Source organism: Protomyctophum parallelum, assembly GCF_964188405.1.
Source record: "Protomyctophum parallelum genome assembly, chromosome: 1".
Classification (NCBI taxonomy): domain Eukaryota; kingdom Metazoa; phylum Chordata; class Actinopteri; order Myctophiformes; family Myctophidae; genus Protomyctophum; species Protomyctophum parallelum.
Window position 1 is genome coordinate 13,482,817 of NC_139697.1, and position 24,535 is coordinate 13,507,351.

The following is a 24,535-nucleotide window of genomic DNA, read 5'->3' on the forward strand; positions in this document are numbered from 1 at the left end:
GCTACAGCTACATGGAAAAAGTAGCTCAAAGTAGCTCAGCTACTTTTTATTTTTCAGCGTTAAATTGAGAATGTACATGCGGGAGACCCCTCCTCCCCTCTGGGAGACCCCTCCCACCCTGCTCCCCTCGGGGAGACCCCTCCTCCCCCTGCTCCCCTCTGGGAGACCCCTCCTCCCCCTGCTCCCCTCTGGGAGACCCCTCCCACCCTGCTCCCCTCTGGGAGACCCCTCCCACCCTGCTCCCCTCTGGGAGACCCCTCCCACCCTGCTCCCCTCTGGGAGACCCCTCCCAGCCTGCTCCCCTCTGGGAGACCCCTCCTCACCCTGCTCCCCTCTGGGAGACCCCTGCTCCCCTCTGGGAGACCCCTCCTCACCCTGCTCCCCTCTGGGAGACCCCTCCTCCCACCCTGCTCCCCTCTGGGAGACCCCTCCCACCCTGTGATACCAGGGCCAATCAGAGGCCAATTAGAGGCAGCTGTCAAGTGCTGATATGCCCTCAAAGCAATCAGAAAAAGGAACAGTCCTTGATTTTTCAAAGGGGGTTCTAGTACAAGAATTAACACAGCAACCAATGGTCAAAATTAATATATTTCTTTCATGTTATTGCCCAAAATTGTAGCTTGTAACTTGAGTAGCTAAGCTACAAAAAATGACCCAAAAGGTAGCTGAGCTACTTGACGAGGTACACAAATATGAATGTAGCTAAAATACCACAAGCTACAGCAAAATGTAGCTCAGCTACGTAGCTCAGCTACATGTAGCTTAATACTCCCCAACACTGGACAGCAGTGTAGTGCTCTCACCTCTTCAGACTCCAACTCACCCCCTCACACTTCACCATGTACCCCTTCCTGACACCCTAGATGTGATGATGACCATGAAGGTCACATCATGTTTGTTTTTGCAACAGGGACACCAAGGTTAATGTTAAGAGACCGAGGTGAAATTATATATGGAGCTGGGTTTTCAGGTGCAGGCTAGAAGGCAACATGGAGCCAGATGCATCTCTGCAGGGTCCCACTCTAGAAGGCACAGGAGGAGTAGAATCCATGTCGTCCCCCAACCACCTTCCACCACATTCACACAGACACACACATGTTGAGGCTACATGTACTGTTGGAACATCGACACCAGCAGGATGTTATGGTCGTAATGCTGACGACTGTTATAGTCTATATAATGTGTGCATTCACCACTACTTACACGTTGTTGCATGTCAAACATGGAAAATAGCCGAAAGCTACTGTATAAGCTCACAACACGAGCTGCTATTTTAGCTGAATGGAATGCTCTGTTATGACACGCCCAGAATAGGGATGCTAGAGTTCATGTGGTTAAGCACTATATACGTTGTATCATGACAAATTAACTGCATGCTTACACCGCATCTCATCTGAAGCTACTCATTTCTACGTTCTCGATCAACCACGCTAGTCCAATGTAAGATATGTGATCGTTGCTTGTGAATATTTGCTATTAATAGAGAGTATGAAGTGAATGTAGGCGGCTCCTCCTTCTACAGAGGGACGTATCTGTAGGCTAAAGTCCTGACGTCAAGCCAGGTCCCATAAAACAAACCTTAATCCCTGCATTTTCTGAGCCGTTTTAATGTTTGCTTTGGGGGCTGATTATTTGCCCCTGCGCGTTATGATTTCATTATCATAAATTTTAGGGATAGTTTGGCTTTGCACGTTTTTCCACATTAAAAGAAAGCAGGGGCTGTATATTCTCGGGCCGTTATATGTGGCGAGGCCAGTGCAGCAGATTACAGCTAATGCTTTTCATCTGGTGGTTGTTGTGAGAGGAGACCTGACCTGCTCATTGGCCCACTGTAGACTTCTGGCTGAACACGGGGGAGGGTCGTGGGGGTGTCTTGGTGGGCTGATTGTGCCAGTTTATGATCTCTTAATAATGATGCATGGGTGCCAGTAGATATAAAGGCTGCATGCTGCAGGATGCTGTGTTTATGGAGTAAAAAAAGGCAGAGTGCTGTTCATCTGTGCCTGCAGTCGTTGCTTTGATTGAAGTTGCTGTGCGTCCCATAAATTCCCTGCCTTCCGTATAATACACGCTGCGTGTCATCCACACAACCACGCTGGACTTATTATCCACTCGCTCTGATTAACCACTTGAGCCCCCCGGCAAACAAAAGCTAGGTGTGGGGGAAAATAATTGTTATCTGAAAATACAATATAAAAACTAGACTTTAGTAAGAAAACTATACTGAAATGATATATTATGTACTTATGAAACAGACAATGTAGTCTGTCAATTTGATAAAAATGTGTCAACGCACTACAAGCACGAGGAGTCGTGTACATGTTTATTACATGTTTATTGATCCCGGGATATTATACATTTCAATAAATCCCTAAAAAAGCAAAAAGAAATATCATGAATTAAAAACAAAATTCAATGATTTCTTTGGGTCATTTCATGGAGAAATCAAAGCAAAAATCAAACAAATCCCAAACAAATGTTTAAAAAGTACTGTAAGTACTCTACAAGCTCGGGCCGCGTTGTGAGCTTGTAGATCTGCTATTTTCACTAGTTTGGTTAGACGTATAGGGCCCTGAGCTAAAACATTTGGGAACCAAGTATACCTTTCTGTTTTCGCTCTACATTAGACTAAATATCTTCCCTGAAAATAACACGGCGACGAGCTTGACGAAGTGTTATTTTCAGAGAGGCCTTTTCCAGAATACGGACGTTGCATGCATGGACTTTAATAGCCCAAACTAAAGCCCAAGAAAGGTTTCAAAACTAATCTGCAGTTTCCACAGTGCACATTCATTCAGCACCTCTAACTTATTCATTATGTAATTATCGACGGCTGAGGATAAGACCTTTGAGCAGTGTGTCTGTCTCTAATGAGCGGTGCTGCCTGCATGTGGATGTGGCTGATTGTTTTGTTCGCCAGTCCACAATCCAATAGCAGGCAGTTAATTTAATTAGGTTTTTATTCCCCCGGTGTTGGTTATGGTACCGTCTGGTGCACGAGGCCACGGTGGTTTTCTTAAACTCTTCCTATACAGCCTACGGCGGCTGGAGAATCACGTAAACCATTTAGTTGGAAAGTTTAGTTATTTTAATTCCACCTAGTAAATCTTTAAGATGTCGCAGCACATACGCGCGTCGTGGAACGTAACTAAGTACATTTACTTAAGTACTGTACTTAAGGGGCGACTGTGGCTCAGGAGGTAGAGCAGTTCGTCCAATGATCCATGGGTCGGCGTTTCGAATCCCGGCTCCTCCTGTCTACATGTCGAAGTGTCCTTGAGCAAGACACTGAACCCCAAATTGCTCCCGATGTGCTGGTTGGTACCTTGCATGGTTTCCGCTGCCATCGGTGTATGAATGTGTGTGTGAATGGGTGAATGTAATGCACAATCTATATATAAATGCACCATTTACCAGTACAATGTTGAGGTATGTGCACTTTACTGAGTATATATTACCAATTACATCTCGGATCCAAATATTGTACTTTTATTCCACTACATTTATTTGAAAACTTTTATTTAGTTACTAGTTCATTTGTAGATTTGGATTATTATTACAAAACATACATTATCCACTTCAACCCTATAGGCCCACTTCAACCGTATTTTTATACATTTGAAAACTGAACTGAATGAATAGTTTTACTTTTGGTACTTTAAGTACATTTTGATGCCAATACTTTGGTACTTTTTCTCAAGTACATTTTGAAATCTGGACTTTTATTTCTTCTTACTTGTATTTCTATATTGCAGTATTACTTAAGTGAAAAATGTGAGTATACTTTTTCAACCACTGACAGACACATCTCTCTCTCTATCCCTCTCTCTTTCCTGCATGCACGCTCACACGCTCACGAATGCACGTGCACACACACACACACACACACTCACACTCACACACACGCACGCGCGCGCGCACACACACACACACACACACACACACACACACACACACACACACACACACACACACACACATACACATACACATACACATACACATACACATACACACACTCACACAGGCACGCTGCATATTCAATCCTATCCCACTTCCTTCCATATGCCATAAATAGCCCTTCCTCTCCCCACCCCCAGTTTGTGCTTGATAGTCCTCCTTCCATAAATAATACATCAATAGTCATTATGGTCTCATTTGCTTTCCCTGCACGCCTCACACCACGGGGCAGTGCTCGGCACGCCTCACACCACGGGGCAGTGCTCGCCACGCCTCACACCGCGGGGCAGTGCTCGCCACGCCTCACACCACGGGGCAGTGCTCAGCATGGCACGCCTCACACCACGGGGCAGTGCTCGCCACGCCTCACACCGCGGGGCAGTGCTCGCCACGCCTCACACCACGGGGCAGTGCTCAGCATGGCACGCCTCACACCACGGGGCCGTGCTTGGCACGGCACGCCTCACACCACGGGGCCGTGCTTGGCACGGCACGCCTCACACCACGGGGCAGTGCTCGCCACGCCTCACACCGCGGGGCAGTGCTCAGCATGGCACGCCTCACACCACGGGGCCGTGCTTGGCACGGCACGCCTCACACCACGGGGCAGTGCTCGCCACACCTCACACCACGGGGCAGTGCTCGCCACGCCTCACACCACGGGGCAGTGCTCGCCACGCCTCACACCACGGGGCAGTGCTCGCCACGCCTCACACCGCGGGGCAGTGCTCGGCACGCCTCACACCGCGGGGCAGTGCTCGGCACGGCACGCCTCACACCACGGGGCAGTGCTCGCCACGCCTCACACCACGGGGCAGTGCTCGCCACGCCTCACACCACGGGGCAGTGCTCGCCACGCCTCACACCGCGGGGCAGTGCTCGGCACGCTTCACACCACGGGGCAGTGCTCGCCACGCCTCACACCACGGGGCAGTGCTCGGCACGCCTCACACCGCGGGGCAGTGCTCGGCACGCCTCACACCGCGGGGCAGTGCTCGCCACGCCTCACACCACGGGGCAGTGCTCGGCACGCTTCACACCGCGGGGCAGTGCTCGGCACGCTTCACACCGCGGGGCAGTGCTCGGCACGCTTCACACCGCGGGGCAGTGCTCGGCACGCTTCACACCGCGGGGCAGTGCTCGCCACGCCTCACACCACGGGGCAGTGCTCGGCACGCTTCACACCGCGGGGCAGTGCTCGCCACGCCTCACACCACGGGGCAGTGCTCGGCACGCCTCACACCGCGGGGCAGTGCTCGGCACGCCTCACACCGCGGGGCAGTGCTCGCCACGCCTCACACCACGGGGCAGTCCTCGGCACGCCTCACACCACGGGGCAGTGCTCGGCACGGCACGCCTCACACCACGGGGCAGTGCTCGGCACGGCACGCCTCACACCGCGGGGCAGTGCTCGGCACGGCACGCCACGGCACAAGGAAGGAAACTTTTTCTACGGTACGATATTGAACCTGACGTGACACACCTTTGATCAGCCTTCTGTCGATGGCGCCTCCTTGATTCTTGTCATTTGGTTATGGTAATTAATTATTTGGATTGTTTATTGCAATTCCTTCAATTTTTGTAACCACTTGAGGATTTTTTATTTTGTTGTTCGTAGGATAGGCATTTATAAGCTTTCAGCCTTCAGCCTGTTCCATTTGATCACCTCCATTTATATTATTGTAACCTTGTGTTGACAAATACGTTGTATTGTTACTGAGAAGATGATCAAATAAACTAAACTAAACTTGGCCCCCCGGGAGACCGTCCATCATGGCAGTTTGGGTGTTAAGCCCAAACCACACCAAAGGGTCGCATTGCAACACCTTGCAACCAAGCGGTTGCAACCAAACTCTGCATCTGACCTCAAACCTCCAATTCTCCATATACAGTATGGAGCTGACCTGTTCTGACATTCCATATGTTGATTCATCCCCATCATTGATCGGTCAGATCAGACCCCATGCCAAAGCGCCAGCGCTCGCCCAGCAGTCTAACTGGCAGACTAACATGTGTAGGCTATCCAGTGTTTTACTGCAATGGGTGGTCTGAGCATTCCGCTGTGAAGGTGTGAATGCTTTACCAATTGAGTTGGACAGACCCTCGACTAAGCGCTATAAATACTAATAGGATCCCTTCTATTCCTCCCATCTGGTTACCTGCAGGCCTAAAGTTATGGCTGCCTGTCGCCTCACAGCAGGCCCTTAATGACTGCTCTGATGCATACCTTATGTATTCTCTGTGCGTGAGTGCGTGCGTGCGTGCGTGCGTGTGTGTGTGTGTGTGCGTGTGTGCGTGTGTGTGTGTGCATGTGTGTGTGTGTGTGTGTGCGTGTGTGTGTGTGTGTGTGTGTGTGTGCGTAAACTGCATATTAATATTAAAGTATGATGTCCTAGTTCCTTTATGGGCTTTAACTTTCTTCAGGTTTGACCCCACCCAGCACTATATGAATCAGTTCCTTCCCTCCATTAACACTGCTTAACTGGTAGCATAATAAATACTTGTATTGTTCCATCCGTTCAACATGCCGCAGCTAACAAATCTAATAACATTTTACACTAATGGTGCATGGTGAAAGTACCTGTATTCAAAGTACAAAAGTATTGGCATTTTGGCTACAAAATAATGCTTACACAGCAGCCCACCAAAGTAAAGGTACTGAAACTTTGTTTGTTTGTTTGTAAGATTAGTTTTTGGCATTTCTGCCTTTATTGATAGTTTCAAGTGAAGACTGACAGGAGAGAGTCAATTAAGGGGAGAGACATGCAGCGAAGGTTCGTCATGAACGGGACTCGAACATGCGACGCGCTGTCAGGCTAGAGCCTATTTGTGGAATGCGCCTGGACCGCTATACCAGCAGGCGCCTAGTACTCAAACTTTTGTCAAACCTTTTCAAAAACAGCTGATCTACAAGCTCACAATTAAGTCACAACGCTTTGCAATGCCATGTGTTGTGACTCGTGAGCTCGGCTATTTTCAAAGATGGCCAATCAAATTATTCAAAAAATGTAATAATGATACTATTAATAATAATACTATTACTACTACTACTAATAATAATAATAATAAAATGAAAAAGTTTGAGAACCACTGATGTAATAGGCTTATCAGTGGTTAATAATATCATATTGATGTAATATAGTTGTTCTCAACAAGTGGTCCGGGGACCACCAGTGGTCCTTGAGGGCGTTCCAGGTGGTCCCCTGTTAAACTTAAATGATGGAGAAGATAGCCAAATGGACCCTTATAGATAGAAGTCTACACAATTAGAGAATGTAGAAGAATTGTTATTTTGATCAACGTTTGCCTGTTTCTATCATTTCAGATTTCAGTAACAACAATATATTCTAAAGACTAATTTTGGGTCTGAAAGGCTTTTTGATTGATTGATTGATTAACAGTTTGCAGAATTACAGTACATTTCAAGTACAACTCAATAGAAAAACTGTTAACGTAAAGCATTACACTTAATTGTTTACAATAGGGTCCACCATTTTCAATTCATCAAAACATTTAGAGATGTACCAATATACACAACTATATAGTCAAAACAGGAAATCATAGAGGAGGTAAAAAGGGAAAGGAAACATATATAGTGAGGGGGGGGTATTCAGATTCAGATTTTACGGGGCCTTGTTTTAAGGGCCTTAGAGGTGCCGTGGTACCAGGAGGTGAATGCATAGTCGAAGAAACCTTGTACGAGGGCTCCTGTTATAGGGTCTTCAAGGTGTTTTTGTTGACCAGTGAGGAGATCCTGTATAGGCTAAAAGTCATCAAATGGCTGTCCCTGGCTTAAATGCAGAATAAATAATTAACCTTGTCTGACATGAAAAGGGTTGAAAACTACTGTAATAAAATAAATACAAATGTTGAACTGAGAAAGGAAAGCTCGCCATCGTGTGGTTGAAGGCAGCCAGGCAGCAAGACTGTTGGGTAAACCAGAGTATAATCTAGTAAGAGTGGCGACACTAACGTTGACTCCCATTGTGTAACAATGAAATGCGGAAGTCCTCATTCTATCTCAATGGGATAGTTCCAAATAATGTTTGGAACTATAGTCGTGTCGCCACTCTCTCACTAGTTTACTCTGGGGTAAGCTGTCGTCTGCGTGTCCTCCGCCAATCAGCGCCGGCGTACTACTACTAAACGTCCACCAATCAGGCGGCGTCACTGCGCCAGTTGCACATTTTGAATCGGCGAGCCTCAGCCGAGACGATGCTAGACTGCTAGTGTAATAAAAGTGTATGCGAGAGAACAAACAATAACATACTAACTAACAAAGGTCTCTTATTTCTCTGTCTCTCTACCATACTTCTCGGTGTAAAGTACTCCTCCTGTCACCGGTTGTTGACTAACGGTTGTTTTTCGACGTTCTGCGGACGGAGACAGACAGGTACGTTTGTTTGGCGTGGCGTGACTACTTAGTTAACTTAGCATTCATGCTAACTTGTGCTCGCATCATCACTGCCAACGTCTGTTTACAACAACTGATTGAACATTGCATTCGCAGTTTGTACAATCATGGGGTATTTATTGGGTACAGTTCAATTCAGACGAAAGTACAGGTCAATACAACTACGATGATAAAACCAGAAAAAGCATTAAGACGTGTTTACATCACGGTCGTCCATTTTCAATTCACCAGGACGGACATTTAAAAAAAATATGCACTGCTATGCGAAAAGGAAATAATCATACAGTTAAAGAAAGTAAGATAAAAGATAAACGTTTACATTATGGAAAAAAGGGGCGCCGCCGGTGTGGACTTTAACCTTTATTTTTTACAGGGGCCCGTTTCGAATTGGAGCCTTCGGTTTTGAAGGAGTAGGGATTCACATTTCTTTGATTGTGAAGTATTTATTAACAATTTATTGCAGAATTACAGTACACTTCAAGCACAACTCGATACACAACTGTTAACTGTGGACAACACCATAACGCATTACACTTGTTTACAATAGGGTCCACCATGTTCAATTCATCATAACATTTAGAGATGTACAAATATACACTTCTATATAGCCAAAAACAGGAAATCATCAGAGGTAAAAAAGGGGAAAAAAACACATACAGTGAGGGGGGAAAAGTGGTGGGTGAGGTATTTGAATTGTATGGGGGCCAGTTTCGAATTGCAGCCGTCTGTATAGGTGCCCTTTGAGAGCGGTTTTGAAGGAGTCAAGGGATTTGAAACAACTGCTTAAATCAGGCTTAAATTGCTTATTTAGTCAGCCTGTGGCCAGTGAGTCAACCCCTGTCCACATGTGCAGTACTGCTTCCTTCCGTAAGATTGAATTAGGAAAACATGGTACTGCATGGTTGACTTCATAAGCCATGCAAGCGTCACTAGGATTGGTCTGGGGGAGACATTTCTCCTTTTGTGTTTGGGACCCACAGAGTTCTCTGTCATCAAGAAGCAGAAAGACGAGGTGTGTGTGCACAAGCTCACGATGTGACGCGTTGTGAGCTTGTATATCGCCTATTGTCAGCTTTAGGGTTACTAGGGTCTAAAAATGAATAAAGAAAAAAATTGTGTGTGTGTACTGTGTCTCATCGAGAGCATGGAATCCGTATGCAACGTGTGACCTCGGTCTCTCTTTTAACTGTAGCTAGCAGTGGTGTAAACTAAAGTAACAAAGTACATTTACACTCACCATAGATAACTCCTCGGTTTCCCCTTCCCCCCAGGTCAAGAGTCTGGGTGTCGTCCTCGACAGCACCCTATCTTTTCATACCCACATCAATAACACCATCCGGTCAGCCTACTTTCACCTCCGCAACATCAACCGCCTCCGCCCTTCACTCACCCCCAACAACACTGCCATCCTAGTCCTTTCTCTGGTCATCTCCCGCCTCGATTACTGCAACTCCCTTCTCTTCGGTCTCCCCCACAAACTCCTCCATAAAATCCAACTGGTCCAGAACGCTGCAGCCCGCATCATCACCAAAACCCCTGCCATCTCCCACATCACCCCCGTTCTTCACCAACTCCACTGGCTACCCATCAAATACCGCATAGACTACAAGATCCTCCTCAACACATTCAATGCCATCCATAACCTCTCCCCCCCTTACCTGTCTGATCTCATCCATATCAACACTCCCACCCGGTCACTCAGGTCTGCCTCCTCCACCAACCTCACTGTTCCCCCAGCTCGTTTGTCCACCATGGGGGGTAGAGCTTTCAGCCGCTCTGCCCCTCGCCTCTGGAACAGCCTTCCCCCCGACATCCGAAACATGGACTCACTCCCCACCTTCAAATCCCACCTCAAAACTCACCTTTTCAGACAAGCCTACTCCCACCTTGAGTAGAAGTCTGCTGCAGGCCTTTTGTGTGTTTTTTTAAACTTGCTGTATTTTTAAACTTGCTTTATTGTTTTGTATTTTTCTGTTTTGTTAGGCGACCTTGAGTGACCTGAAAGGCGCCATATAAATAAAATGTATTATTATTATTATTATTAAGTACTGTACTTATGTACAATGTTGAGATATTTGTACTATTTCCAAAACTTTTACTTCTACTCCACTACATCTCGGATTACTCCACTACAATTAGTGTTACTAATTAGTTAGTTACTAGTTATTTTGTAGACTATTTGCATAGCGGTGTATTTGTGTGTGTGTGGTTAAAGTAAAGTCTTCTGTCTGACCAGCTGCCATGGCGACCAGGGAACCCGGACAGAAGAAGTCCTTCAAGAACACCCTAGAGGACATAAAAAATAAGATGGTTGAGAAAAGGGCCCGTCGTGCGACCCTGCTGGACAGAGCCCAGAACGGCAAGCCAGGACGACGGATACTGGTCAACAAAACCAGCAGTAGGAATATCATTCATTTTGCCTACATGCATTGCATACACAATGTTTTGCCTCACATTTGTGTATGCATACATTATGGATACCATCAACCTATTAACCCATTTTGACCTAAGATCAGATTCTAAAAATGTCTTCTACATCCTGACAGTTTTCTGAAAAAGCTGTTTCTATGTCAGTCGTTTTTCCCCCCAAAAATAGCAGACCTACAAGCTCGTAGCGCGCCACTCGGTGGCGCGCTATGAGCTTGTAGATCTGGTATTTTTCAATAGCTAAAGCATAACATAATGCTAACACCAAAAGGGGTTCCCGCCCAAAATGGGTTTTAAATTAAACAAACCCTGTGGTAGGCCTACCTCGTCGATGTTGCCTACACACATTAGCATAATAATAATCCCATCAAAATCAGTGGTACCTCACATTACACGTGTACATTATGCACATGCAATATGAACGGCATGATACCACATCGGATGTTGTATAGCTCCGGGGGTGTCCAAACCTTTTTCAAAGGGGGCCATATTAAAACACCCCAAGGGCCAACTATATAATTTGGCATCGGATTTAAACGATTCTATTTAACTATCATCAATATTTAATATCAACGGTCTTTTGTCAGGTGTGTGCTGTGAACAAAAAGTGTATCTCAGCCTTTTTTCAGCCTTATGTCACATTACCAAATGTAACCAAGCAAGGTAAAAAAGAAAAATGCAAGAAACTTTAATGTAAATATGTCCCATACTGTTGGGCAGGCCGTTCATAATACAATTCAGGCATAAAGCTGCGGGCCGTATAAATTTCACCCCAGGGCCGCATTTGGCCCGCAGACCGCAATTTGGACACAGCTGGCATACAATTTTTAGCCTTGTCTTAAACGCGGGCAACCACAGTAGTAATTATAAATTATATGGTCAATCGCCACACATGTTTTTTGCATACCTTTACATTTCTACCATTTACTTTGCATACCTTTTTACATTTCTACAATTTACTTTATTACTTGCCCTCTAATTAGTACGTGCTTACCACTTATAACTTTTATTATCCAATCCAATCCAATCCACTTTATTTATAAAGCACATTTTTATACAACAAGGTTGAAACAAAGTGCTGAAATACTAAAAAGGCAACAACAACAACAACAGTACATAAACAGGGCAACATAAGGACACAATGCAGTGGAAGCAGCAACTCTTAATCAGTATGTTCAAAGATTATGTACAAGAGTACAAGTGAGTTTTCAGACGTGATTTAAACACAGACAAGGATTGAGAAGCTCTGACATGAGGTGGAATTTCATTCCACAGTGTGGGTGCTACAACAGAAAATGACCTATTAAGTAGGTAAGCATTGGTGTAACGGAGCCTCCCACACCAACATTTCAGTCCATAATCTGGTCATGTTGAATGCGTGTCCCCCCCCCACCACCAGACGACCGTATCCTGACGGGCCTCCAGGTCAATAACAAGGAGCTGGCTGTGGCTCTGCAGGGGGAGAAGGAGAAGGTGAGGCAGCTCAGCGACATCAACCTGAGGCTGAAGGGGGACCGTCAGGCTCTGTTTGGACATCTGATCATCCTCAAAAGGGTGCTCGAGCAGAAGGCCAAGGTGAGCATACTCTAGCATCCTTGTTCTGTGGGCAAACCTATTTAATTCTTTAACCCATTTTGACCTGAGATCATGTTTCTATGTCAATCGTTCTTCGATTTTTCAAAAATAGCAGACCTACAAGCTCGTAGCTTGTAGATCTGCTATTTTTCAATAGCTAAAGCATAGCATAATGCTAACTCCAAAATGGGTTAACCGCCCGCGGTGACCGCCTGCCTGGTGACCACTCCTGCCTACAACAAAAAATCAAGTCCCGTTAATTCCTCAACCTTGGTGCAATTTTATCTTTTAGTGCAGCTAAACCAGCAGTATTTCCATTGAGATCGAAAAACATGAGGCATTTTCCCTAACAGAGTGAGATAGAGCAGGCGTGCACAAGAGAGGGGTGGTTTATTTGTGGCATTTCTCTCAGATAGAGGGAAAGTGAGGATGAGAGACATGTGCGATGTCCAAATTACGTTCTTCTCAGACATACGGTATTAGGGATGGAGCTCGATCATTTTTATTGATAACGATCACCTTATTGATCAGGCTTATCGAGCCGGGTTCTTATCGAGCATTTTCTATTTTGTGGAAATACTGGAGATAATAAATTCCAAACGGAACCAGTATCTTTTACTATAGGGCCTTCAAATACAGTACTTTTCTAACAGACATAAGGCAATTGACCTTTTTTACCAATAAAATAATATTAAAGCAACTGTTAACTGATTTTTATACAGTTAATATTTATATACACTTTAAAAGCGTAATTGTGTTTACCCGGACAGCACTGGTTGGCATTTATTTATTGATCGCCTCTTGTCTTAATTGTTTAAACATGACCGGGCCACTATACCGCTATGCTCAATAACAAGCTTGATAAGCCCAAAGCTTATTGATAACGGGTACTCAATAAGCTTCTTATCTGATTTTTTCGGGTATCGGTTAATGAGCTCCATCCCTATACAGTATTCATATATTGCTAGTGTATAATAAGCTCTGTATCTGGTTAATTTCTGGATTTCGCGGAGCACGCCTGTTTTTGTCTTGACCGCGGCCTGTTCCTGACCGCAGGTATTTAAATTCTTGCCCGCGCCCGCAACATTTGCGTTGGGTCCCGATGCAGGGCTCTACTGTGTGGCAAGGGGCCCCATCTCTACCGTACAGATTTCAATAAAATGTGCTTGTGTTGTGTTGCATGCTGAGGTTTTAGGCCACGCGACACGATTTACCAGCACAAGGAAGTAAGTTGGTGCATACGTATTTATTGCACAAGGTAGCCAAACGTATGTGACCTGACCTCATTTTAATGTGGAAATAACCTAGCAGCCAAACTTACAAAAAAACATTGCCATGTATTTCCAATGCACAGAGTGGACCTGTGGAGATCACCGCTGAGCCCGCGGGCACGGATCCATCCAGGTAATTTAAAATGGGACGACTAGTAAAACTTGTACTATTTTCTGGCTTCCATTACGCCAGACTTTTATGACCCCCTCTCCTCTAATTTGACAGACTCCAGAGCACCCCGAGACTCAGCGAGCCCCTCCGGTCTGCAGGTACGCTAACAGGCCTGTCACAGGTTTCATATAGAGGGTATGCGCATGCATAAAGTGAATGGCAAAGCAACAGGCAAATTGAGTTTAACGTTGTTTAATGGAATTAGATAGGACTTTTCTGTTTGGATGTATGGGCTATCAAGGCCACTCTGTACTCTGTAGGCATTCCTGCATAACTTCCGGGTTTTATGTCACGCGCATACCCTCTATAATTGTCCGAATTGCAATTATTTGAGACAATTGCAATTTTGTCGTTTCCATGTTGAAAAATATTCATCTACAAGCTTACGTGTCACAAAAAGTGACATGTAATGTAAGCACAAGTCATTTCTTTGTACATTTCAGTTATTTGACATATCTTCCCTGTGCAATACATTTTCTACTACAAAGCCTAAAAGGCAAACGGAAATGCATATATATTTTTTTATTCATACATTCCCAATGGCCAATGCCAAAAACACAATTAAATCTGTAATCGCAATTATCATTGATAGATCTGACATGGAGGTTTCATCAGTACATTTTTTGACATCCACACGTGACAAGATATCAGTACAACATGAAAAATATCCTTGGATGTGTTGCTTACTGGACGACGTTGCTGCCATATTTATGTTTGCATGGATTACATTTCTCAGCCGCCACGACTGATTCCAGTCATTTGAGTTCCATAGAGCCAGCATGTCTTCTATTGGAAGCATGTTGCAAAACTGCCTATCTACAAGCTCTGTGTCAAGACGCATTGAGAGCTTGTAGATGTGCTGTCTGGTTATTTTAAGTTGTCGAACTAGCAATAAGCATATCTGAGCAATAGTCTTGGATATTTCATAAAGGCAAAGATTAAAGCCTCAATGTGATTTCTTCACCTGGTTAGTAATATTTGTTCCTGATGTTCTACATACAGACGTATGTAGAACATCAGGAACAAATATTACTAAAAGTCATAATTTTATATTGTGTTAATGGTTTATGAGACGGCGCTAGAGTGTGTGTGTGTCAAATCAGTTATTAGATTGTACCGTATATTGTTTTAACCCATTTTGGGCGGGAACCCCTTTTGGTGTTTTAAACATTGTCATAATTTAGCTATTGAAAAATAGCAGATCTTCAAGGTCATAGCCTAGAGCTTGTAGGTCTGCTATTTTTAAAAAATCGTGAAAATATTTTTTTCAGAAAACTTTAGATTTAGAAGATTTCTTTTTTAAATTTCGAGGTCAGGCCTAAATGGATTAATGGTTTATGAGACAGCGCTAGCGTGTGTGTGTATCAAATCAGTTATTAGATTTTATATTGTTTTAAATCATGTCTTTGTCATTTCCCGTTGTTTCAGACGTGCACATGTTGCCGGTGCCGCGGACGGTGTGCGTGAGGCGGGGGAAGAGCACGGAGCGTGGCAGCAGCAGCGTCAGGAGGAGGTCCAGTCGTGTTCACATGCAGAGGTCATCGAGTGACCCTGGCGCGTCCCAGGAGGAGTCTGCAAGTGAGGGAAACCCTGGCGCGCCCCTGGAGGAGTCGGGCGCTCCCGGAGAGGTTTTGGAGGCCTTGACAGCGAGTCCCATTCGCCCCCCGGACGGTGACGCCAGGCTCCGGAATGAGACACGGCAACAGGCAGCTGAACCGGAGCCGTACGTTGTCCATGTCGGCGCCAAGGAGCCGCCACGGCGCAGAAACGCATCGGAGGCCAAACCCGAAGGTCGGCAGCAACCGCGCAGGAAGGCCATGCAGCCGCGGGACGCGCCAGACCCAGCCCCGGTCCCGGCAGCGCCCGCTCGGAAACCGGAGAGGGGCCGCAAGCCGGAGCGGGCCCCGCTGAAGAAACCGTGGGATAATCCCAAACCCAGAGCCCGCTCCAAGAGCCGCGAACCCAGAGCCCGCTCCAAGAGCCGCGACCGGTCGGCCAGAGGAGGGGGACCTCCGCTCAACACCTCGCTCAACACCTCGCAGGTAGCGATGTACCAATGAGACATTTTGGCCCATATCGATATATCTGATTTGATTAATTGCTGTTATGGCCGATAACCGATTAAACCGATGTCGATATGATCTCGTTCTGTATTAAAAAGTATAATTTCTGTCTATTCTGAAAAAAAGGCTTATAAATGCCTCCTTTATTCCAAAACTAGGGATGCACAGGCGTTATTGAGATGTTGGCCCATATCCTAACATCGTGTTGGCATATGTACTATTGTACTACTACTGTGTAGTATTTTTATTTATCCCATTTTGGGTGGGAAGTGGGAACCTCTTTTGGTGTTTTAAACATTATGTTATAATTTAGCTATTAAAAAATAGCAGATCTACAAGCTCATAGAGCGCCACCGAGTGGCGTGCTACGAGCTTGTAGGTCTGCTTTTTTTTTTTTTTATCGTGAAAATATTTATTTAAAAAAAACTGGAGGATTTAGAAGATTTTTTCAGGCCAAAATGGGTTAAAAATGTTCCAACTTGTTGACTCTTTTGAAAGCTTCCCCAGAAAACACTGATAGAATTTGCAGCCTTCATCATTATAACAAGGCTTTTTAAAATGTATTTTTCAAAATGATTATTAATTATAAACTAAAATATCTGCTAAAAGCTAATTGCCCATCCCTCCTTGCAGGGCTTCAACGACACGTTCGACTTTGACTGCGAGGACGGGGTTCACCTCACGCCCTTCAAGGGCAAGCCGGCCGACACCAACAGTCCGCCGGCGGCTACGCCCGTCCGGGAAAGGTCGTCGCGGAAACGACCTTCCATGGAGGCCACGCCGGATGACTCCTCCACGTCGGAGGACGAGGACAGTCCCTACGTTCCACACAGGAAACTGAAAACGCGCCGCTCGTCCGAGCGGAAGGAGGTCATGCCAACTCGCAGCCAACGGCCCTCCAGGGCGTCCAGGCAGAAGGAGAACGTCTCCCCGGAACGGAACACACCTGGTGAGAATGGTTTAATTTTTTTATATATATATTCGTAGGCTGGCCCCACTGCTCACATTTACTCGATATTGGTGATGAGTTTTGATGTGCTAACTTCCAAGGGTAGTATAATATAGTACAGCCATTTCACTAACTTCCAAGGGTAGTATAATATAGTACAGCCATTTCACTAACTTCCAATGGTAGTATAATATAGTACAGCCATTTCACTTTCCCACAAAATTGCTTATCAGAGGCCTCATTCATTAATATTTATTATTTTGAGACCAATCCGATACAGATAATTTTTATGGCCGATTTCGATATGCTACCGTTCCATATGCTACCGATTTTATATTGTGTATCACTATTTGTTTTGTCACTAATCATATTCCTATCTCTGATATTGATCACCTGTCCCATTTGGTATGGCTTAAACAAAACATTTGATAAGCTAATAAATTGTGTGTTTATATTGCAGAGCATGAAGAGCTCCCAGTCACTCCGTGTGTGGAGGCTGACATGAGACGGATAGAGGAGGTGTTATCCAGCTTTGGAGACTCCCTGTCCAACGCTGAGACCCCTCCCATCGTTGAGACCCCTCCCCTCGTGCCCAGCAGCAGCCACTCTGACATGAGACGGATAGAGGAGGTGTTATCCAGCTTCGGAGACTCCCTGTCCAACGCTGAGACCCCTCCCATCTTTGAGACCCCTCCCCGCCAGATGCCCCAGAGGGCCAAAACCTGCAAAAAGCGTAAGGCACCCCTGGTCTGGTGTATCTTTGTTATTAGTTTTACCTCTCCTTTACAATTGCTCCCCATTTTAAAACTCTGGTGTACACTTCTCTATGCACTGCTTTAGTTGAAACCCTGTCTTTATACACTTCACTATGCAGTATATTTCCCCTTAAGCTGGTCACTGGTGTGTAAAACTGTCTCTAGAACGGTGGTTCCCAAATGTTTAAAGCTCAGGACCCAAAAGATACATTTGAGAAATATTATTTAGTTTTTTACCCATGACTCAAAGATGGGTCCCGGTATATATATTTTGGGAACCAGTGTCTCTAGAAACTCACCCCCCTCACCTGTGGTCTCCCCCCTCCCTCACTTCCTCCCCTCCCCCTCCCTCACGGTTCCTCAGGCGGGCTCGGCATCAGGATGGCAGGGCGGGGCTTGAGTCTGTGTGACGTGACCAATCATCTGACCCCTGCAGCCTATCGCGATTTCTCTCTTGGCAAGTCCCGCCCCTCAGACGCTCGGTGCTCCACCCCCGTCGCGGAGCCGCGCAAGCGTCGCTCTACCATGACGGTGGACTACAAGGAGCCGTCCTTGGGGAAGTATGTACACACACACAGACATAAGTGATATTTCTGTGCTAAAAATAAGTATTAAATAGCTATACTGTACTTTGTACTCATTGCAATAGTCAACTTGTTCAGAAACAGGGGTCTCTAGCTCTACATTTTCAGTTAGGGATACTAATTTTCAGGAGAGAACTCGCAGGATAACCGAGTGAAATAGGAAGAGATGGCACAAAAAAATTAGCAGACACAATTGGAACTGGAACACAAATTTTCTGATTGGCTGAAATTTGCCAACCCACCTGAAAATGTATTTTCCGTTTACTAGACGGGGAGACCCTCTTACTGAACACTATAGCAATGATTACTATTGGATTATTTTTGTTTAACCAAATATCGCTTGCCTTACTCACTCTGAACCTTATTTTATACTTTGGCTTTTAAGAAATAGCTCATGTAAACTCATGCGCTCTACATTTTCTAGATGCCGCTTTGTGCATGGAGTTTTGTCATTGTGAAATTAAACTGGGCGCCAACCTGTCTTCCATACAGACTTGACTTGAATATTTAGATTTGCAGTGTGCAACCAACACAGCTAATCCAAACGCGTACATTGATTGTAATCGAAATCCATTGGGTGCTATTTCTAGTAAAATTAAGTAATAATATTAATGAAATTCACCAATAACAAAATTTAAATACCTAAAATATGGATGCTAGGGGTTCATGTGGTTAAACATGATGTGTTTTTCTTGTCCGGCTGACTCATCTTTGTCCTTTTTGTTTCTCCATCGCTCTAGGAAACTCCGGCGTGGAGACAAGTTCACAGACGTGCAGTTCCTCAGCTCGCCGATCTTCAAGCAGTCTGCCAGGAGGTCTGTGCAGCAGTCTGCTAGCAGTGCCAGGAGGTCTGTGCAGCAGTCTGCTAGCAGTGCCAGGAGGTCTGTGCACAGTGTGCAGAACTCCAGAAAATCCACCAACAGAAAATCCACAAACACTCAGCAGCCATTTCAGAAATACAATGAGTCGTTTGTTGGATGTCTGTAATTCCTTGGACTTTTAAAGTGATTCTTTTTAACTTAAAGGCCTGAAAATGGCCTCAAACAAGCCTTGAAGTTGACTTTTTTTTTTTTTAATTCATAGCTTTTTCACGTTCACATTTCACTAATGTCAAGTTTTATTTTTTGAAGACCAAGCTCTACAGTCATAACTCGGAGTGTTCATTTAAGTAACGGGATTCTCTCCATCTCTTTAATAAACAATACATTTCCATGTTTATACCGTAAAAGTTGTCTCGTCACTAAAGAGACCGCTTTTGTTGCTTAATAAACACCACATTAGAAATTACTCATAGTTAACGTTTATTTTAGCAAATAACACTGTGAATATTATTGTATTATCTCATGAATTGGTTCTCCATCTAACCGCTTGTATGTGATTTCAAGGGATTAAACCTAAAAAGAGTCTCAGGACTATACATTTTTGTTTTGCTTTAATGAAATATCCCGAGACCATTAAGGTTTTCTGACCGGTGCGTCTCATTGTCTTCTGTTGAAACCTCATACATGGTCAAATGAGTCAACCTTTAATCAACCTCATACATGGTCAAATGAGTCAACCTTTAATCAACCTCATACATGGTCAAATGAGTCAACCTTTAATCAACCTCATACATGGTCAAATGAGTCAACCTTTAATCAACCTCATACATGGTCAAATGAGTCAACCTTTAATCAACAAACATGGTCAAATGAGTCAACCTTTAATCAATGTGTTGACATGTTTGACTTGCTAACGAGACTCTTCTCTTACCCAGCCGAATGCCTCAGGGGGCCAAGACCTGCACGACACGTAAGGACAGCGGTACTATTTGTTTTTGGGGGTCGGTGTTTGTGTGTCGTGCATAGATCTTCTCACCTGCGGTCTCTGGGTGATAGAAATCTCCTAGTGGGAATTGCTGCTGTCATTACCTTGTATAGGTGTTATGGAAGGTAAACTAAGCAACACATGAATTTCATTGGCTATCGCTGGACCAAAAAGATAAAATATTTTCATGTTTTTGGGCGACGTTACGCCGCCCACTATCCGACTATCGCCTCTTCGCCTGCTATCGCCGGTAGTTGCCGGGTCCCATCATAGAGGGGTCCCATAGACAAATGACGCACTTCCGGAAATATACACCAGGCTGTCGTCTGCTGTTAAAACGCACTGTTACTGCCAGTGATCTCCAACCTGTGTGTGTGTGTGGGCTCCAGCAAATTGGCAAAACATTAAAGATTGTAATGATAATCATAAGTTATGATATCTTCTTTAAAACCCTGGGGACTGGTTTCATAGTGATGCCAATAAATGTTATACTGGGTTAGTTCCGTTGAGGCAGAATGCAATCGATTGGTCATTAAAGTTAATGTGCTCTTAAAATGAACGTGGCATCGTGGCCCACTACCTCTTATCGGCTGCTGTGTTCAGTGGTGGACTCTATTGAGATTTCCAAGGGGGCCCTTCTCCAGAAAAGGTTGAGAATCGCTGCTCTATGCACTATAACAATTGCACGTTTCCACTTGAGCTGATCACTGGTGTGTAAAAAGTCTATGGTTCTTCTGAAAGGTTTTCATACCCCCGGCCCTGACCACTACTATCTACGTCTCTGCACAACTGTAGTCCTACAGATTTTCAGAAGGTGACATACCCCCCTCCCCCCCCTGTTCATTGCTCGGCTGCAGATTTGAACGGGGAAACAAAATGACACCTTATGTCTTTCCAGTTTAAATCTGCTATGGGGAAAATGAGTTGGGACAGGAAATGGCTTTGCCACTTTCTGGAAACCCGGTACTACAGTTATGCACAAAGCCTTATTTATATAGTATTTGGCCTCTTGAAAAGGGTTTGTGCCATAATAAGGAAATATTTGTCACCATTTTTTGAAAATGGCCATTCCACAACCTCGCCTAAGACTGTCGTGTTGCGACGCCGTTGGTGGCATTTGAGTGTTTAAACTGTGCCTCATTTAGCTGGGGTGGAAACTCCTCGAGGTCCTCTGGGGGGTCCCGGAGGAGACACCAAATGTTTCTTGGGTTTCTGCTGAAAAGATTTGGTAACCCCTGGTCCAGATCACTTCCTCCTCCCTCACGGTTCCTCAGGTGGACTCGACATGGGGGCTACGGGTCTTTGTGATGTCACAAATGCGTCCCCTGAAACCTCTGGCGTTTTCACCTGTGGCCAGCCACGCCTGATGCCCCCCCGCTGCACCAAGAGGGTGGATTACAACAAGTTACCATCGATGCGAGAGTATGTACACGCACACACACACTACACTGTGGCTGGGCAGCTAATCAAAAAATATATCAAAACCCATGTTTAAAACCAATTACTGAATCTATTTCGTATGTTAATTGATTAATCGAGAAACTGTTATTTTATTATAGCCTAATTATATCAACATGAAAAAAAATGTGTAGGCTGCTAGTTTATAATCAACTAAATCGATTGATCTGATTAACAGTTAATCAGATAAAAAAATGTGTTATAACAATATAAAATGGGATCTCTTCTCTCTCCTGATGAGAAATGATGTTCATTAAAGTCCTGGGAAGATGTGCAGACCCCTGTTATACTGTTACACTGTTAGTGTTACAATGATTATCAGAATATAGAACGACAAAATATCAATGACTGACACAAACGTTTAAACATAATGACATTTATTTAAAGAAGTGTTCTTGTCCGGCTCTGTCTCTGAACTGTGTCTTGCCGTTTCTCCATATCACTCCAGTAAACTCCGGAGTGGAGACAACTTCACGGACACAGAGTTCCTCAGCAGCTCCCCCATATTCAAACAGAAGTCTGGTGGGAGGTCTGTGCACAAGAAGTCCAGAAAATAATATCGACGATATGAGAGACCAACAGACCAGCCGCCACCTGTTGTTTCAGCCTCTGCCAGTAGGTGGCAGCATTGGACCGTCCCCTCACAGCGAGGCTCCAGTTCAGCTGCTCAACCTTGCCTTCATACCGATGTCTGTAATTCCTTGGAGTTTTGTTATTTAATTTAGTTTTATTTGTTTTAACTTCAGGACCCCCAATTTGATGCCACAGACACCCATTTGAAGGTACTTTCTATATCTGCAATCCCAAATCTACACTATAAAGTGCTAACTCTTGAGTCTGAGTGCAAATGCACCATTTAGTTCTGTTCAATTTGGACTTTCACTCAAGGACACCACTTTGAGAACCTATGGCTGTATACAACCAATAAAAACCCAGTCTATAACCCCACAAACACTATTCTAGTCACTCATAATTTTCACGGTTTCCATTAGGCCAGGCCGCAGGCGGCTATAGGTGCCAACAGCGCAAATAAACAAAACTATTATAGGAAATAATTTTCCCCTCTAACATAAAAGTATTGTATTTTATTGGTGTCTTACTGTTTTGTGCACATTTTATGAATAATAAATTTGTCTTTTAAATATCGTTACATGATTGCGTTTTTATTTCCAAGTCCTGGTTGACGATCAAATACATTTAATCATAATTCATAGTATGTTAGGCAATTTTGGATGGGGCCTGACTTTAGTATGCATCTCGCATACCAGTTAGTAAGCTACAAAGTTTTAGGATATACTAAAAAAAAAGTAATTTGGCATACTAAATTAAAATTACGTATGCCGTTTTGGATGGGGGACTATGCCGTCTTGCACAACATTTTCAAATGACCCTTTTCCATATGGAAACACAAAAATAAGTGTCATTGAGCATTTACCCAAATTCATGCTATTTCAAAGCTTACACACCAACTGGTTCTTACCACACCAGGGACTGACGATGTGATACTACTGACAAGATACTGATGTCAGTATAATGGTCAGTATCAGTCAGTATATCTGAATCATGTATGTGAATAACATAACATAAAAGCATTGCTGTCAAAAATGGAATCAATCACAGAAAGGGCAAGAAATTACTTGAGCTTCTATTTTATTCAGTCTAGAAAATAGGCTAATACTATTCATTAAAACCAATAGTACAAAGAGCATGAAATAGCTTTTCCAGACTTTTTAAAAAAATCCAGATTTTTTTTCCTAAAGTTTGAAAAGTACAAACATATTTTTACAAAACAGCAAAACTACATAGTATTGCACAATATCTTTTCATGTATCTCCAAAGTACAAAGGTATCAATCTCCATCAGCAAATACACACAAAATAAGACAGAATAAATTAAGACCATTTCTTAAGCATTATTCTTTTTTTAAATTACAGCACATAAATAAGAATAAACTCTAGATAATTAAGTTAGCCATTAGTCAACAGCAATAGTCTTTTAAAATCTCAAACGGATTTTGAAGGAAAAAAATGTTGCTCTTTTGCCATGTTAAAGAATACTTGTTTAAAAAAATAATAGTGCATTTTGATGATCAAATGTCGCCCTATGTGGCTTATTGAAAGAAAAAGGAGCTTTTTGAGTTTTGAAACAAAGAAAATATATATGTATATATTTACATTATAAATATACATTGAGCCGTTTTAAGTGCTTTAAAAGAGTTAAAATTTGTACAAATTTAAAATGTGTAGTTATTTTTTTATTTTTTGGCAGGATGAACTCTAGTAACAGACAGATTTTGACCTCAGACGCTTTTGCACTCACACGATGGGGTAATGCAGTAAGCTTTTACACGGAAACGGGTGACCTGTGGAATTATGGAATTCTGTGATGCCAGAGGTAGCTGTTCTGCTCTTTACCAACAAAAATAAATAGCATATATAAATAGTATATATTTAATTTTGAGTGTTTTATATTTGTTTATTTTGACCCATTCAGGACGGGAACCCCTATTGGCGTTTTAAGCATTGTCATACTTTAGCTATTGAAAAATAGCAGATCTACAAGCTCATATAGCGCGGCACCAAGTGCTGCGATACGAGCTTGTAGATCTGCTATTTTTTGAAAGATTGTGAAAATGTGGCGCAAATCTATTTCAGAACTCAAAATCTGCTTCTGGGGGAATAGGGGGTCCCCTGGAACAACATATTTTCAGATGAGTCGGCGGCCAATTACATATATGTTTGGGGGTCTTTGACATGAAAATGTCTGAGAACGACATAGAAAACTGTTTAAATTTAGAAGGTATTTGTAGAATCGTCCTCAGGTCTAAATGGATTTAGTTACATGTCACGTGTCCTGACGGCTATTATTATCATCATTAGTGAAAATAGTTTTGAATGTAAATACAGTGACATCTCGGCATCGCAAAATTCAATAGCCCACCATTTCCAGTGTGACAATATTTAGGAAACAGACTCAACAACAACCAGAGACAGACGGGAAAAAAACCCTGATCTCTCAGTCCAGTTCTTCACGGGCAACAAACAAACTTGTAAAAACTACGACTCCGTACAAATGTGGTTTGTGGTCGTGTGACATTATCT

At 43.9% G+C, this 24,535-nt stretch overlaps 2 protein-coding genes across 5 annotated transcripts in view; one reads left to right on the forward strand and one right to left on the reverse strand.

The window, feature by feature from the left end:
- Positions 1 to 24,535, reverse strand: part of kat2b (K(lysine) acetyltransferase 2B) — a 175,812-nt gene that overhangs the window by 127,354 nt on the left and 23,923 nt on the right. For 3 of the 4 annotated variants that reach the window (XM_083777223.1, XM_083777224.1, XM_083777225.1), the window contains one exon: positions 24,069 to 24,535. This exon is cut by the window's right edge and continues 2,069 nt beyond it. The gene's annotated coding sequence lies outside the window, so the exon portion shown is untranslated. Of the gene's footprint in view, positions 1 to 24,068 lie in introns of those variants that run through there. The other variant, XR_014569992.1, reaches the window with a different exon arrangement.
- Positions 10,616 to 19,194, forward strand: sgo1 (shugoshin 1; the record flags this gene model as incomplete). Its single annotated transcript, XM_083764931.1, has 10 exons — positions 10,616 to 10,772; positions 12,201 to 12,376; positions 13,731 to 13,780; positions 13,874 to 13,917; positions 15,248 to 15,861; positions 16,516 to 16,831; positions 17,292 to 17,564; positions 17,951 to 18,146; positions 18,911 to 18,985; positions 19,019 to 19,194. The coding sequence occupies 10 exons, from the start codon at positions 10,616 to 10,618 to the stop codon at positions 19,155 to 19,157; spliced, it is 2,040 nt and encodes a 679-aa protein (XP_083621057.1). The 3' UTR covers positions 19,158 to 19,194.